Here is a 16846-nt window from a genome sequence, read left to right on the forward strand (position 1 = left end):
CTATTTTTTAAACATATCTCCAAATTCTTTTCAGCAGTTGTAAGATGAGGTATTGCTTGCTGTGGTGGTGGGAGCCAGGAAGTTAGATCCAGGATTGCTGGATAGCTTCATTACTCAGTAGCAATAATAAAGGCAGTATGTCCTTCCCTGCCAGCACTTTTCCCAGGAAATAGTATTATCCATTTGGTGTTCTCCAAAGCAAATACTGGCCCTAATCAAAGCAGGAAGGCTCATTAGGTGGCTTTCATGAGTGATGAAGAGCCATTTGCTGTGGCTGCATCCTAGGAAATTCAATCAAGGAAATCCCCTCAGGGCCAGGAGGAGCTGTGATGGAACATCTCCGGTGCCGCTGGTATTCCTGCCGTGGGCCTGCACTTACAGCCCGCAGACTGCAGGATGCTGGAGCCTCTGGCATACCCAGCCTTCTGTCTTGTGGGGCCTCTCCTTTTATTTGGTTCAGCTGTTGATTCCCTGGTAAAAGTGCGGGTGCCAGCTGGGTGCTGCGCAGCCTCTGGAACTGGACCGGCTCTCTCAGTACTGCCAGTGTGACCTGTGTGCTTCTCTCCTTGGTTTTATGTAGGGCAGGAGGGGGTTAAACACTCAGGTTTTGTCTCCAGTCCCTCTGTCTGGGGTGCTGTGTTAGGTGAACATTTCCTGCTCTTCAGCAACTGCAGATAGAGAAGGAGGGAATGGTTTGGGTTGGAAGGGAAGGGAACTCAAAGCCCATCTTGTTTCAACCCCGTGCCACGAGCAGGAACACCTTCCACCAGCCCAGGTTACTCCAGGCCCTGTTCAACCAGGCCTTGGACACTTCCAGGGATCCAGGGGCAGCTACTGCTTCTCTGGTCAGTCTATGCTAGGGCCTCACAACCCTCGCATAAAGAATTTCTTCCCAATATCCCATCTAACCCTGCTCTGTGTCAGTGGGAAGCCATTCCCCCTTGTCCTGTCACTCCAGGGCCTTGTCCCAAGTCCCTCTCCAGCTCTCCTGTAGCACATTTAGGCATTGGAAGGAGCTCTGAGGTTTCACTGGGGCCTTCTCTTCTCCAGGCTGATCACCCCCAGCTCTCCCAGCCTGATTCCAGAGCACAGGGGCTAGAATAGAAACATCAGGGATATGCAGTTGGAACAGAGATATCACAGCCTTTCCTGAGTTTTCTTTTTACTGGTCACATTGAAAAAACCTTTAAGGCCTTTGGTTTCCTTGTGTCAAATTTAATCCCACAGTGCTTGGGACTCCTCATTTGGGGAAGCCCTGAGCTGGCAACATGGCTTGTGAATGGCTTTGTATTTTCATCAGAGCAACGCACAATCGTGTGTTCAAGGCTGCTGTTTAATGCTGTGAAGATGGGAAGAAAGATGAGGAATGAGCCAGGAGAAGATGTTTTTTGGAGATAAGCTGCACAGACTTGCACAGTCTGGTGTGCAGAGTTGGGAAAGGCTGGTGTCTGCAGGTCTCAAATGAAGTGAGGTAACTTGTCCAAGGTATTTGGAGAGCGAGGGGCAGATCTGGTCCTCCCGGGCCTGCCAGTGGAGGCTTTTCACTGCAAAGGCACTTTTCCTCCAGGAATTGGCTGAGATTCTTTTGATAGGTGCCTTCAGCCCTTATGGAGTTGCTGTTCTAGCAGTGCATTGAGAGAAACATTGCATTTTATTAATACTTCTGAGAGGCTTTGAGCTTGGTGGAACCTCCCATTCCCTGCCTTGCAGCATTATTAGCAATGTTAGGTGTCAGAGATGGGCACTGGATAACTCAGCGTGTATTGTGTGAAGCAGGGAGGAATTCTTGAGTGGCCTTCAGCAGAGGAAGAGGAGGAGTATGGCACAGCATGGAGTGAGGGCTTTTGTGGCTGGAAATGTTCATAACTAAATGATAATAAATCTATGCACACATACTCTAGTTCAGGCCACTTGTTGTAGACAGGTAGAAGAATTATAGAAGAAAGGCCTCATCAAATCAGGCCTGCTCTGTTAAATTTATAGCTAGCTTGTCATTTCTTCTAAGTGCAGCTGAGTAATTTGCAAGTTCCCATCCAAAAACAATCTTAGGTATGAAAGGTTTGTTAACACAACTTATTCTTAGGTGAAAAACAACTAGCACCTGCATAAACAATAAGATCTGTCTCATGGAAATCAGTAGAAAAAATTTGTAAACTAACTATAAATACAGAAGTTTGATAGACATGCAAAATACCATGTACTAACCAATAAACTAAGTGTGAATGTATTGCCCACCAATAAAATCTGACACAGTGTCTTCTGGTAATCCTATACAATATAGCCTATACAATTAAGATTGATGTTTTCTGCATGAAGAAGCAGTCCTGTCTGCATATTAATGCTACAGCCACTAAAATGCATTAGTGTTTTTGTGTTTGTAATGTCTGGCGCGTGAAAGGATCTTGTTCAACCCACTGAAGGCAGATCTGAGCTGAATTAGGACAAAAAATTTGGAAAATGCCGCAGTCTCCTTGTTTTCAGGAGTGTTTTAGTAGTGCAGGAGCATTCAGGTGCTGCTGCACTGTGCTGGAAAAGAGCCAGCTGGTTGGGGTTATTGCAGAAGAGGGTTATGGAAGTGCCTGGTTCTCCTGGAAAACCAGGAGAATGCCAAGCAGCAGCTCCTGAAGTTATGAACCTCCTTTTTTTAATATATTAATATGTTTGGCTAATTTGCATCCTGGAGTTTGGAAAGAGTTGGCTGAGGAACAGTTTTTCTTGAGTGTTATTTTGTAAGAACTGGTAAAGCAGGGAAAGTTCCAGGAGGTGGGAGGAGAACAGAGGACATGACCTGGGTGTGTGTGGCTTACTCACCTCCCTGTGAACCTCCAGTAAAACACTCAAACACCTCGTGAAGGACTCAATTAAGAGGTGTTATGGAGTAATGCCAATCAGTATGTATTTATGGATCTTGTCCTACTAACTTGCTGCCTTTTTTCTTTTAGGACTCTAGATTCTCTTGAACAGAAAGTGCTTGTTTGGATATAATACTCCTCATAAGCCATTCAACTTAGTACCTCATCATATATGAGTTAGGAGATAAAATAATATTTAATCCAGCTGTTGGAAGGGGATAGGTGCTTCTGGTGAGGTTATTTCATCTGTATGTTTGCACTTCCAAAGATTTCATACCATGGCGTTTTTTAAACTCTTCAGCTGTGACTTGGATGTAGTTGCTGCCCGAAGAGATCATGTGGAAAATGAAGTGTCCAAGGCCAGGTTGGACAGGGCTTGGAGGAAGCTGGCTAGTAGAGAGGGGAGATAGCCTTTAGGATCCTTTCCAACACAACTGTTCTGTGATTCCATGAAACAAATCCCCATGGAGGTGGACAGGCTTTCGTAGTGCACAGACCATGGTAGGCCACAGGGTGTAACCTCTGGTCCAAAGATAGCTTGAGGCCACTGGCAGCCTCCAGATCTCTAACAAGGACCACAAATTTCAGGCCAGATTTCTGTCTAGGTATTGTACAGGTAATAAGCAGTTGATTTTGCCATCCTGAGTGGGAACAATCTCTTGGTTTTGTCAGATTTCTCTTCATTCTGCTGGGACCAAAGGGCAAAGCCAAGTCCTATCATGAGATCGGCCGAGCCATTGCCACGCTGATGTCAGATGAGGTAGGTGTCTTGGCATCTCCAGTGGGAAATGGTTTTCCCAAGTAACAGTGTCCTTCCCTCCAGCCTGGTCAACAGGAAGGAGCATTCACACACAGCTGAAATACCCATGTTACCTCCTAATTCCATCTGTTGACAAAATTACTGCCTCTGACTTTGTGTTTGTTAAAAGTGTGACTCTAGGAGAGGTTTGTGTGCCGTGTGTATTGTCCTGCTAGTGATCACTCTTTCATATCAACTGTGAATTAATTGTTGAATTTATTCTGTTGTGGTCTGCACCTTGTGTCCCATTCTGCCATCCCAGAATCCCATGGCCAGGGATATGCAGGTGATGCCCACAGCACCGTTTCCCCCATGTGGTGCTGCGTGTGGCACTGTGTCCCAAGCACTGGCAGTGTTCATGTGTAGCCAGGAGCAGCTGGCCCCTCCTTGCTGCCATGGACAGCCTTTCAGGATTCATTTACAGCTCCTTTCTTCCCTACAGCTCCTTCATCACAGCTCAGTTGCTCCCAGCTCTCCAGCTTTCTGTCACTCACTGGGCTGCTTCCCACAGCCCCAGAGTCCCTTCCTGCCACCAACTCGTCTGTCACATGCACTGATCCATCTCCTCTCCACACAGTCCAGAAGATTCCTATAAAATTCAGCATTAATGCTTTCCTCACCCCACCTTTTCTCATTTGTTCTTCATTATTAATACCAGGCCTTTCACTAAAACCAGCTTATGATGTTGTTTATGAGTAAATATTGTTATCAGTTCTGTGTCACAGGGGTGAAGATGAATCTGGGTTTGATAGACTGAAGTAGGTGACTTTGTCAAAGTGTCTTCTACAAGTGTAATTGAAAGTCCTTATGTAGAAGAAAACTTTTTTGCATTAATGATATAGATAATGGCTTTACTAACATTTTTAAAGGTTAGAAATAAATGGTTTTCTTAAAATTAGATATATGCCTAAAAGGAAAGAATCTCTGTGGTTATCCAGCCAAAGGAAGGGGCTTTCTGACGGTCACACCTCCTTGTGGCGAATGTCTTGATACTTTCTCAGAGGTTTCTGAGAAGGAGTTAAGTTGATTTTGTAGAACTCAGCAGCTGCTTCTGGAGCCAGGGCCACAGAAAATGCAAACCTTTCCCACGGGGAGTCTCTTTTCCTTGCAGGTATTCCATGACATTGCCTATAAAGCCAAGGACCGTCAGGACCTGATCGCAGGCATCGATGAATTTCTGGATGAAGTCATTGTGCTCCCCCCTGGGGAATGGGATCCAGCCATTAGGATAGAGCCCCCCAAGTCTCTCCCTTCTTCAGATAAGAGGTAATAGCAGGAGAGGGGCTGCTGGCCAGGGACAGTGGGCATGAGGGGATGGGAAGAGACGGTGTTCTGGTTGTGCCAGGTCTATGGAGTGACCTGCACCTGGCTGTCACTATTTAGAAAGGCCTGGAGATATTTTCAGTGAGGGAGGATGTTCCTGGAAGTCTGTACCTTTTGAGATGATATTGTAGGAACACAATAACACAGCTGGTAGTTTGATGGGCTCTTTGAGGTTCCTCTTGGTGCTCTGACATGCTGTGTTCTGGCCTAGGAAGAACATGTACTCGGGTGGGGAGAACGTGCAGATGAACGGCGACACGCCCCACGACGGCGGCCACGGTGGCGGCGGCCACGGCGACTGTGAGGAGCTGCAGCGCACGGGCAGGTCGGTGACACCCCTGCAATGCCTCCCTTGCCAAAGCATCCCCAGCCCAGTGGGCTGTCTGTACAGGCTCAGGTGTGACCCCAGAATGTGTCCTGGGGGCCTTTCCTGCCCAGAGTGAGGCTGTGTGAAGGGTTCAGAATGTCCGGCTTCAGCAGATGGCAGAAGGTCATGGATCAGATGCTCATTAGATGATAAAGAACCATTAAAAAGGACAGAAGGCCCAGGTAGGTGCTGCCTGTTGGGAGCCTGGGAAGTCAGATGAGCTGTAGGGAACATAAACATGGCTGGTACAAGCCCTAGTTAATCCATTTGGATTGCTGAAGGGGTGCCTTAGCCAAAAGCAGAGATGTTCCCTTTTCTGGACATTAGTGTTGCAATTGGATTGCACAGCTAAAGGCTTTTATTGGATAGAAAGAGAGAGGGTAACAGTGCCCCAGGCCCTACTCTCTGCTTTATTACTCTGCTTTGTGCCATGTTAAAGTCCACTGGAGTGGGAATACAGCTCAGGTGGTCATGAAACAGCGGGTTCAGCATTTCAAGATCAGTGCACAGGGCTTCATGGTGGCTTTGTGCCTTCCTTCCCACTCTGAATCTTCTTTTTCAGTTCTAGTTCTAGTCTAAATTCTAGAGGGAAAGTCTGAAAGTCTTCACGCTGCCTTGGTGTGTACAAGGCAGTGGAGTGTCCTGATTTGGGGTCAGAAGGTGGTGTGTACCTGTCTGCCACAGTGTCTGTGCAGTCCTGGCAGAGGTGGGGAGCTGTGAGCAGGGGAACAAGAGGCTAAGCAAACATTTTTCATGCTGGCAGTGTCAGTGCCATGTGGAGTTTATAAGACTTAAGTACTGTCTTGTCTGTGATCATACAAAAAGGGATATCTGCAAGAAAGTTCTTTTGTCATCCAGGAGTGTTTCCCTTATGTTTTTGCTTCTAGTTCTTTTGCTGGTTATTAATTTGAATTTTTTTTCCGTGCAGCACATTGTTTGGTTCGCCCAGCCATGGTGTCTGCTATGTGGAGAAATTCAGGCAGGGACTTAGACCAGAGTTAATCTGTTTTATTACATCAACTAATATATTTGGGGAAAAAAAAACCAACAGATGAGCTTCCTGAAATACAAACTGTAGTGGTCTGTTTCAGCAGAAGCGTGGCTTGTAGTCCTGCAATTTGTCCCTTTCCAGCTGCATCACAAGTTTCAGATATTAGCTCTCCTTACAGGATTCTCTCTGAGATCCCTGGACCACCACAGCTCTGATAAGGCTGTTTGCAACGTGCTGATCTCACTCCTTAGAGATCATACTTCATTGCTGGCAGTGTCTCTGCTGGTTTAGCATGTTGAGTTTCACTGTGAGACATCTTGCCTGAGTCTCCTCTTGCTTGTCCCTGCAGATTCTGCGGGGGCTTGATCAAAGACATCAAGAGGAAAGCACCGTTCTTCGCCAGCGACTTCTACGACGCTTTGAACATCCAGGCCCTCTCAGCCATCCTCTTCATCTACCTGGCCACTGTCACCAATGCCATCACTTTTGGGGGATTGCTTGGGGATGCTACGGAGAACATGCAGGTGGGCAAGAGCTTTCAGAACCAGCAAATCCAGCCTTTTGCTGTCCAGTCAGAGCAGTGCTTGGGCACTGGCAAAGCTGGAATTCTTGCTACAATAATGGAGGTGTTCTGTGCTTTCACTGCTTTCTCTGCTGCTGTGCTGTTCTTTGAAAGCTTGTACAGCAGTTCCTTACATGGTGAATAAAAGCAGGCCCAAGAAACAGAGAAGGTCTTTGCTCCTTCTGTACCGAGAAGCTCCTCTGATCTGCTCTCAGTTGTACCATTTTAGTCCAGTTCAATTTGCTGACTCTGAATCCTCTGCCTGATTCCTACAGTACCTGGGCTTTGGCCTCTCTGGTGAAAAGAAAATGCCAAAATTATTAGGAAAATGAGTAACACAGGAGAGAAATGTCAGGTCTTTAGAAAGATGAATTTTGTAGTAGTGGGAGGGCACAAGCTGAGAACCAGGCACATATCCATGGACAGGCTGGATCAATGGCTTAGCTCAGGCTAAAGAGAAGGGATTCTCTGTTAACAGTGCTGGAGGTCCTCCTGTGTGTTAGTGGAATAATAGGAAAAGTAGGAGGTTATATTTAGATATATTCGGTTCAGCCAGTCCAGTTCAGTCAAATCTCCTAGCAATAATCAAGCTCATAATGATAATGGCTGAATTATTAATTTATGCAGGTTTAATTAAGTCAAACATAGGAAATGAGGGCACATATCTGGAGCCCTGCACTTCCCTGTGATGAATTACAGGCTAGAGTAAGATCCAGCAAGCCTGTGCAGTGCCCAGCTCCCCTCTCTTCTGTACAAACAGTTTGCGTTTTCCAGGGAAGTCAGGAATGGAGAGGTCTCCAGGTCCCACCAGTGAGCAACACTGGACTGTCATGGGGTAGCACAGCAAAGCCTGTCTGCTCTGCACAAGGTGCAGTCTTTAAATTACAGGAGGAAGGGGAAATGTTACCTGATTCCAAATCTAGTTCAAATTGAGAAACACTTCATTGTGTCCAGAAGTCTCAAGCTTACTATCAAGTAGCAAAAACCCCCTCAGAGAGCAGTATTTTTGGGGTGACTAGATCACAGTTTGTGTGTCTGTGTCTTGTCTGTTGTAAACAGTGATGTGACTGCTGCTGGGGCAGGCACTGAGCGTGGCCCATCCCTGCTCCCTGTCCTGAGAGCTGCCCCAGCCAGCACTGTCTTCACAGCTTGCTCCTGAGTTTTCTGTTTCTGAGAAAAGACGCTATTCTTAGCTACAGACAAGTGGAAGAACGCAGGAAAAAGAGATTCCAGATGCTTTGGCCACGAGGGCCCTCTCCATGAATAATACAAGAGGAGTGGAGGGGATCAGCTGTGTGAAGGCTGCTCCTTGCCCTGGGATTACTGGGCTCAGCCTTACAGGTCCCCCAAAGGCAGCCAGCCTGTTGCTTTCCTCAGTGAAAACACTAACTCGTGTCTTCTAAAGGAAGAGAGACACAAAACTGGATTGCAATTCTTGCAGTACCCTTGACAAGTCAGGAGAGCTGCAGCCGCATCCCTGCTGCCTGGGCGGAAGGGAGGGATTGGCCTGTGCTGTTAATGGCTGCTCAGCACATTAATGTGTGGCTGTCCCGAGTAACTGTGGCTTGTGTGGCACCAACATCTTGGTGACAGCTGCAGGGGGGGCTGCAGGATGCTGTCCCCTTGGTCACAGGCACAGGGACATGCAGCCACAACAGAAATGCTCCTTCAGAGAGGGTGACTCCTGTGCTGTGTCCCTGCAGGGCGTGTTGGAGAGCTTCCTGGGCACCGCTGTCACCGGCGCTGTGTTCTGCCTCCTGGCTGGCCAGCCCCTCACCATTCTGAGCAGCACAGGACCTGTCCTGGTCTTTGAGAGGCTCCTCTTCAATTTCAGCAAGTGAGTACTTGGTGGCAGAGGGTGGGACAGGAATGTCCCACATGAAGGAAATCCAGCCAGGGAATGAGCTGCTTGCTGCTGGGGAAGGAGGGGATTTAGTACAGAATGAAAGGTCTTGTTCCTTGCTGACACCCAGTGCAATCACATCAGGGATTGTCCCAGCATGCATGTCCCAGGGCACTGCCCAGTGTGTGGCTGCCTGTCTCTGTGGGGCCTCCTGAAACAAAAACAGCCTTGGCCACTTCAGTCCTTGGTGAAGAATTTGCTCTCGGTGCAGTGCGCTGCTTCTCCCCATCACTGCTTCTCTGTCTCCCATAGGAACAAGGAAATGAATCCTGCTCTTCACTAACAAAATCCCGTGGGTCTCAAGGTTGCCAAGAATTTGTCCAGTGGCCATTTGAAATAGTCACTATTATTTATGAAAGCAAAAGTGTCTCTGGTAGAAACAGCCCCCAGAATTCCATGGGGGAGCTTTTCTGCTTTTAAAGGAAATTTCCTGCATTTTTTCCATTTAACTGGTATAAAGAAGTTCTGCTTTCTCCACTTTGTTGACAGCTGACACCCAGAACTAAAGGGAGCCCATTTTGTTAGGTGTGATCATTTACCATTCCCACATCTGCAATATCAGGAAGATACACTGGAATCCCCAAAGGAATCAGCAGTGTCATGGATGATTTCACCCATGGGGCTGGTGACCCTTTGGCTGGTGTTTTGCAAGGAGATCATTTTAGGTTACACAGAATACACCCCAAATCCCTTGTAGTCTGTGTTCTCAGCATGGCAGGTTGTGCAGGACTTGTGTTCCTACATGTAGGGAGGGATGGGGGCTAGAAAAAATGGCTGGAAAGTTAGATTATCCTAGGGAGGGAAACTGGAAACTACCAAAGGGTGAGTTGCACAGTGGAGCAAGAGGTGGGCACCTTTCTTTTCTTCCCTCATCTGGAATCAGTGAATAGAGTCAGGAATGAACACACTGCACCTGTTGGCACCTGGCAAGCATGACAAAGCCCAGGTGCAGCAGGCAGCAGGAAAAAAGCGAGATGGAAAAGCGCTTTGTACTGTTTTGGAAGGAAGAAGGTGGTTATTGTTAACCTGAGGAGGAGGTGGCAGTTGTAAAAGCCATTGTCCTAACAACCTGCCAGAGCAGAAAGGAAGGCCTTTTCAAAGGAGGCCTTTCTTACAAGGAAATTGGAACTGAGTGCTTTGATTTTTCAGTAATGCATTTGTGGTTGTTCATTTTCACAACATGCTGTTCCCTGCTAGGAGCAATCCTGCAGGACACAGTGCTTTTCCACCTGCTCTGTCAGCTTCAGAAGTGCTGCAGGAATTTGAGAAGTAAATGCTAAAATAATATAGTTTAACATTTCTGAAATTCTTGAATGGTGTGGAGTCAGTGTAGCTGGGTTTCTGCCAGCTGCCTTCAGATGGATGGGATCTCCTGCCCCCTCAGGCACTGACTCTGGATACTTCAGAATTGTCACTTAGGTCTTGTATTTTTATTTTTTCCTTTCTCTTTTTCTAAATAATTTTGTTTCTTACTTGCTCCTTGCCCTCTTCCAGGTCAGGGCTTCTGGCTTCCAGAGAATTACAGCTGCCTGAGCCTGCCAGTCCCACCAGCTCTTGCTTCCTTCTCCAGAACAGGCAGTGAGTGGCCTTCCTGGCAGGTCCTCATCTGCTCCAGTGTTCCCTTGAGGCACTTTTTCATTCCTAAAAGCCCACCTTTGGACTCTGTGCTGGCACAGCACCTCAGCCTCAAGCAGCAAACAATGGGGGGCATTGTCCCCAGAAAGCAATGATGCAGCTGGGTGCATGGCTCTCCATCCCCTGCCATTCCCAGCACCAGGGTTTGTCATAGAATATCCCAGGGTGGAAAGGACCTGTAAGGATGAGCAAGTCCAACTCTGTGCACCTGGCAAGACTACCTAAAACTAAACCATATGACCAAGAACACATATGACCAGATGCTCCTTGAACTCCATCAGGTTAGGTGCCATGACTGCTTCCTGGCAAGACTGTTCCAGTGTCCAGCCACCCTCTGGGAGAAGGTTTTTACTCTATGTCCAGTCTCAGTCAATCTCTAGGAAGGTAGGAGAGCTCTGCAGAGAGACCCAGAGTGGTTGGATGGATGGGCAGACTCCAGTAAGATCGAGTTTAATAAATCCAAGTGCCCAGTCCTGCATTTTGGCCACAATACCCCCTGCAATGCTATGGGCTGGGGACGGTGTGGCTGGACAGTGCCCAGGCAGAAAGGGACCTGGGCGTACTGGTCAAAAGCGGTCTGAACATGAGCCAGCAGTGTGCTCTGGTGGCCAAGAAGGCCAATGGCTCCTGGCCTGGATCAGGAACAGTGTGGCCAGCAGGAGCAGGGAGGTCAATCTCCTTTGTACTCGGCCCTGGTGAGGTCCCACCTTGAGCACTGTGTCCAGTTCTGGGCCCCTCAGTTTGGGAAGGACCTTGAGACCCTTTAGCCCATCCAGAGAGGGCAGTGAGGGTGGAGAGGGGCTGGGAACACAAACCCTGTGAGAAACAACTGAGGGAGCTGGAGTTGTCTAGCCTGGAGAAAAGGAGACTCAGAGGTGACCTTATCACTCTCTACAACTCCCTGAGAGGTGGCTGTAGTCAGGTGGGGTTGGTCTCTTTCTCCAGGCAGCACAGACAGAACCAGAGGACACAGTCTCAAGCTGCACCAAGGGAAGTATAGGCTGGATATTAGGAAAAAGTTTTTTACAGAAAGGATGATAAAGTATTGGAATGGTCTGCCCAGGAAGCTGGTGGAGTCACCATCCCTGGATGTGTTTAAAACAAGACTGGATGTGGCACTGGGTGCCATGGTCTAGCTGAGGTGTTGGGGCTGGGTTGGACTCAGTGATCTTGAAGGTCTCTTCCAACCTGGTCATTCTGTGATTCAACATCCCCTGACTCAACTTTGTTCCATGTAACATCTGCTTTCTACTTCCTGATCTTATCTAACCCAATGTTTTCCTTTTTTGCCCCCCTTGTCTTGTTGCAGGGACAATGACTTTGACTACCTGGAGTTCCGCCTCTGGATCGGCCTCTGGTCAGCCTTCCAGTGTCTCATTCTCGTGGCCACCGACGCCAGCTTCCTGGTCAAGTACTTCACCCGCTTCACCGAGGAAGGGTTTTCCTCCCTCATCAGCTTCATCTTCATTTATGATGCTTTCAAGAAGATGATCAAGCTGGCAGATCATTATCCCATCAACTCCCAGTTCAAGGTGGACTATATCACTCATTACTCTTGTGCCTGTAAACCACTAGATCCAGGTAAGGGAGTGTTCATTACCTCTCCAGTTTGTAGACAGGAGGTGGCCTTTGCTCTCCTTTTCCCTTGTGCTGCAGCCCAGATAATAGGTAGATTATTCCTTCTTTATCAGTCACCTTCAGATATCCTGTTTTAGTCTCTTAGAAGCTGAGAGGTACATTTCATCCCAAGTGGAATGTCAGTGTTGCAGCAGACCTCTCATTGGGGGTAGAAGTGAGCCAAGACACCGACTCTTGTTCAACGACGTGAAAAGGCTCCCGTTTATTCTTCTCTACAACTGAGCCATCCTGATTGTGACTACAGCAAGCTCCTGCTATTGGCTTCCCTGGTGGACTCTGACTGCAGCTAATTCCTGCTTGACTGTGACTGCATGTGTTAGTTTGCAGAGTCTGCAGGCTGTTCCTGCTGGAATATGACTGCAGGCTCCAGCAGCAGGCCCCTTGCAAACCTCACCACAGATCTTGTTCAGCAGCAACTCTCTGCCTTATTTTGTCCATCCTCTAGTTCTTCTTGGTTGTTCCTTCTTCCTCAGGGGTCATCCAGGTCCTCCTCTTCAAGGTCCACCCCTTAACAGCCAACCCATCCCTTTTGTCACACTTATCTTTATTAGTTACTATGACCCATTGAGGGTCATAAGGCTGTTCCTCTTCTTTGGTAATTAGTGCAACTGTGACAGGGGCACAGTCACCTGTAATCCCTTCTTCTATACCTACATGTCACATTACAGCTGGCCTTGCTGGAGCTCCTCTAGAGAGCATCATGACCAGTGGAGAAGCTGTTTCTGCACCCCTGTCTCCTTGCATCCCCGTTCCAAATGGTATTCCAAATGCCATGAAGGGGCAGCAGTGGTGGCCAGGTCACTGCTGTGCAGCTGAGGTCACTGCCATGGAGCTCAGGCCACTCCTGTTTCAGGAGCTGGATTTATTCAAGGCGTTACCCAAACGTGGGTGGTTCCCACCTCCTGGCTGCACGGATGAGAGGGAAAGCACAAACAATTCCCTCCCTTCCGAGAAGGGAAGTGTATCCCCAGGGCAGCCTATCTCTGGAGTGTGGGCTGCATGGCAGATAGAGCCAGTACCTATGGCTCTGAGAACAAAGGGTTACAAAACCCAAATCCAAATTGAGAGAGGCTGGCTGTACCATTAGGGAAGTAGGACCACTCCTAGGATCCCACAAACAATGGGGAGTGAGTAAGAAACTTGATCTGTGCCCAGAGCAAACTGCAGGTTATGTTGGCACACCTGTCCAACAGGAAAAGCTGCTGGCTGCTCCTCGCAGGTGTCGAGAGCCCGTTCCCTGGGGCTGGGTGCCTGCCTTCCCTATTAACACAGGACCTTGGTGAGCACAGCCTGGTTCTGCCTCTGCTGGAATGGCAGAGTGAATTCCTTCTTGAAACTAGGACGATGGGAATGGTCAATGCCAAACTGGAAGTCTCCACTTCCATTGAAGCACTTGTGGCTCTCCAGACATCCAAGTGAAAATAGTTTATTTATGTAAAACCTCAATCAGCCATGAGCCCATTTACAGGAAGGATTGCATTTCTAAATGAAATTTCAAATTCATGATTCCTAATGCTTCAGAAGCCACAGGGAATGCTGCTCCTTCTTTCAAAGAAATTACCCCCATCTTGTTGATTTCAATTTCTTGCTCTCTTTTTTCTTTCTTTTAATTCAAAACTGTGTTTATGCTGGACACTGAATCACATTTTGCTTTTCTGGGTATCTTTGGCGTTGTGCTTGCATTTGAAATCAATCATTAGGAGTGCTCTGTGGGTATTTAATTTAATCCAAAAATCATTAGGAAAATATTTGAAAGCTATGAAATATTATATTGTCTGTCTGGTTTTTTGTGGGGTTTTTTTTACCATCAACTCAAAATATAATCCCTGTTGGTTTTGGGTTATGTTTCAATTAACCTTTTCTTCTTCTGTTTTGTGAGTGATTGATGATTGAGGCTTTTGAGTCTCTATGAAACACTTGTGCCTAACTTTTCTGGAGCAAAGAGGTGGCAAACAGCTTGACAGAAAAATTATTTAATAATTGGAATTGTCTCTCCTTCCCAACGGTTTCCTGCATCCTGCTCACCATATTGCCTGTTTTCTTTTCTCTTGCAGTTAATAGCTCATTACTTAACAGGACCATGGTGCTGTCAGACTATGAGCTGGTCTCTCCCTCCTCTGAGCTGGTGAGTTCCCCTTGGGAAGGCAGGGATCACATGGCCTGCAGAGTCTTGTGGTGCCACTCTGCTGGCAAGTTCTGGATAGCAAGGAGAAAGAAGTGGAGCTTGCTGGATCACATCCCTGTGTGGGGGAAGGAAGTTGAGGCACAGAATAACAACCTCTTTTAGTCAAACACCAGCAGGAAAATGGTCTCACCCAAACCGTTCTGTGCTTCAGTGATTCTAACTTCTGCATGCTGCCTCCCTGTTCCTCTCAGATACTCTGTCACCATTCCTGTCCCACCATGGGCCAAGTATCCACATCCTTATGGAAACATTCCCTTTTTTCCTGCAGGCCAACAGCACCATTGACTGGGCAGCTCTGACAGCCAAGGACTGCTTGAAGTATGGGGGTCAGCTTGTGGGCAACAACTGTGACTATGTCCCTGACATCACCCTCATGTCTTTCATCCTCTTCTTTGGCACTTACACCTGCTCCATGGCCCTGAAGAAATTCAAGACCAGTCGCTACTTTCCCACCACTGTAAGTATCTCCTGTCACTCCATCAGTCTTTGTGAGGGCACAGCTCAGCCTTCCTTTTGGAGCTGCTGTCCTGCACACAGGGAGGGATGGATGCTCTGCAGGGAAGCAGTCAGGATAAAAGTGCAGCTGGTTGTTGGATCTGGTTATCAGAGGGATGTCTGGGATTGCTCCCAGTGCATCTGGAGAGCACAGGTAAGGCAACAGAAGAGCCAAGAGGAGCTGTAACCTGCTTGGGTAATGTGGCAGGGGTCTTAAAGGTGCTGAAGGCAACCCTTCCAAACTTTCAGGCACGTCTCAGGTGCATCTGCCTGTTTTGTCCCTTGGGGAGGCTCCCAGGCCAGGCGTGTGAGCCAAAGCCATTCCTCTCTGAGACTGCCCTGTTTCTGGCATCCTGACACACAGGGATTTATCCTGCATGGATGTTTACTTTTCCACTGTGTTACAATTGAACCTCTCTTATTTTTAATACAAAGGAAACAAATTCCATCCGGGCTGGAATGCAGCTCAATTTATCTGTAACCATGCAAACCCAAGAAACCTGGAAGGAACAGCAGCTCTGGAGAGCTCACACAGTTCCAGGCTAGCACAGTGCCTCCTGTGTGGTTAAATTCTGGGGTCTGATCACTGGCAGCTCTAAGTTGTTGTATTCCAGTGACTTCAGGAGAGCTGCAGTCTTAGGGATTTAGCTGGGAAGCCTGGTTTGTTTTCCTGTCTGCTTAGTTTGACTTATTACTTAAACAGCAAACAGTGTAATCTCTGCCAGTTCTTCAGAGTATCTCATTTGTGGAAGTTTGTGCTGTTTCTATGCCTCCATTTAGGCTTTCAGAGAGCGCAGTAAAGTACCAAGGCATGTGTGGCAAATGACACTGGACATGATGGTGGCCATATTTGTGGGGGAAGAAATGATGCGCTTGTCCTGCCAGTGTTTGCCATGTGGGCACTAAAGTATGGGTGAAATGCTGTTCTGTGGTGCTAACTCCTGTGCTTATGGTACCACGTCTCTTTCAGGCCCGGAAGCTCATCAGTGACTTTGCCATTATCCTGTCCATTTTGATCTTCTGTGGAATTGATGCCCTGGTTGGTGTGGACACACCAAAATTAATTGTGCCAAGTGAATTCAAGGTATGTTGTTGTCAGCTTGTTTGCTGGCTTTTGGAAGAGGTTCCTTTTCCCTTGCACCTCTCCTGTGTGGAGTGACTTGCCCTCAGAATGGGAATGTAGTCAGCAGTCTGGAAAGGGCCTGTTTACTCAGAGGCTTAGGGTTAGGAGGCTTTTTGTTAGCATCATTTTAATTGGCTGGTTTATCTCCTAAATTCTACCTCCATACTTGGAGCCTTTGACTGGTGTTAATGGATAGGATGAAATTGCCACAAACCTGAAGTGTCTCCCTGGAGCTCCATTGCTGGAGGCAGACCTGGCTTTGGGATTTCATCACCCCTGTACTGTGCCTCTAACACAAGCTTTCTTTTCCTTACCCTTCAAAGCCAACCAGTCCCGAGAGGGGTTGGTTTATCCCACCTTTTGGAGGGAACCCGTGGTGGGTGTACCTGGCAGCAGCCATCCCTGCCCTGCTGGTGACCATCCTCATCTTCATGGACCAGCAGATCACCGCTGTCATCGTCAACAGGAAGGAGCACAAGCTCAAGGTGGGTGTGCCTTGTGCCTGGAGCACGGGCAGGGGCTTTTCCCCCTGCCACCTTCCTCCCCATGGACACGAGCCTATTCCCTGGCACTGGCTGCTGTTTCTAAGCAGGAAAAGTGGCTTTGTGGCCAAAGCTGCATGGTGCTGTCAAATACCAGCAATAAGCTGGAGAGATTTGGGACATATCAAGGGCATAGCCTCAGCTGGATGTTATTTAAAGAAGAGCTGATATGTAACAGCCTAAAATGTAGTCATGTTTTTAAAACAAACTTTCCAGACCAGTGGTATGCAGTTTTTCATGCCTGTAGGGTTTTTTTCTGTTCCCCTGCATGGTCAGTTCTATTGGAAAATATTAAATTCCTGTGAAAGAAGATTGTCTCTTCCTGCTCACAGGGCATGTTTCAAGTGGTCTGACCTGTGGGAGTAATGGCTCCCTCAAAACACAGGCAATGGTGGGTCATTATTTAGATACCTGCTTTATCAGTTATCAGG

General features: G+C 47.7%; 1 protein-coding gene across 5 annotated transcripts in view; it reads left to right on the top strand.

Annotated features, from left to right (window-relative positions):
* SLC4A4 (solute carrier family 4 member 4) overlaps positions 1-16846 on the top strand; it is a 145609-nt gene that overhangs the window by 111777 nt on the left and 16986 nt on the right. For all 5 annotated transcript variants that reach the window (XM_074540394.1, XM_074540395.1, XM_005492152.4 and 2 more), the window contains 10 exons: positions 3525-3612; positions 4763-4917; positions 5186-5299; positions 6682-6856; positions 8598-8731; positions 11742-12013; positions 14125-14195; positions 14524-14712; positions 15721-15834; positions 16197-16358. In XM_074540394.1, the coding sequence (XP_074396495.1) occupies positions 3525-3612; positions 4763-4917; positions 5186-5299; positions 6682-6856; positions 8598-8731; positions 11742-12013; positions 14125-14195; positions 14524-14712; positions 15721-15834; positions 16197-16358 (1474 nt within the window). The remainder of the gene's footprint in view (positions 1-3524; positions 3613-4762; positions 4918-5185; positions 5300-6681; positions 6857-8597; positions 8732-11741; positions 12014-14124; positions 14196-14523; positions 14713-15720; positions 15835-16196; positions 16359-16846) is intronic.

This window comes from Zonotrichia albicollis, chromosome 5, assembly GCF_047830755.1.
Source record: "Zonotrichia albicollis isolate bZonAlb1 chromosome 5, bZonAlb1.hap1, whole genome shotgun sequence".
Lineage (NCBI taxonomy): Eukaryota > Metazoa > Chordata > Aves > Passeriformes > Passerellidae > Zonotrichia > Zonotrichia albicollis.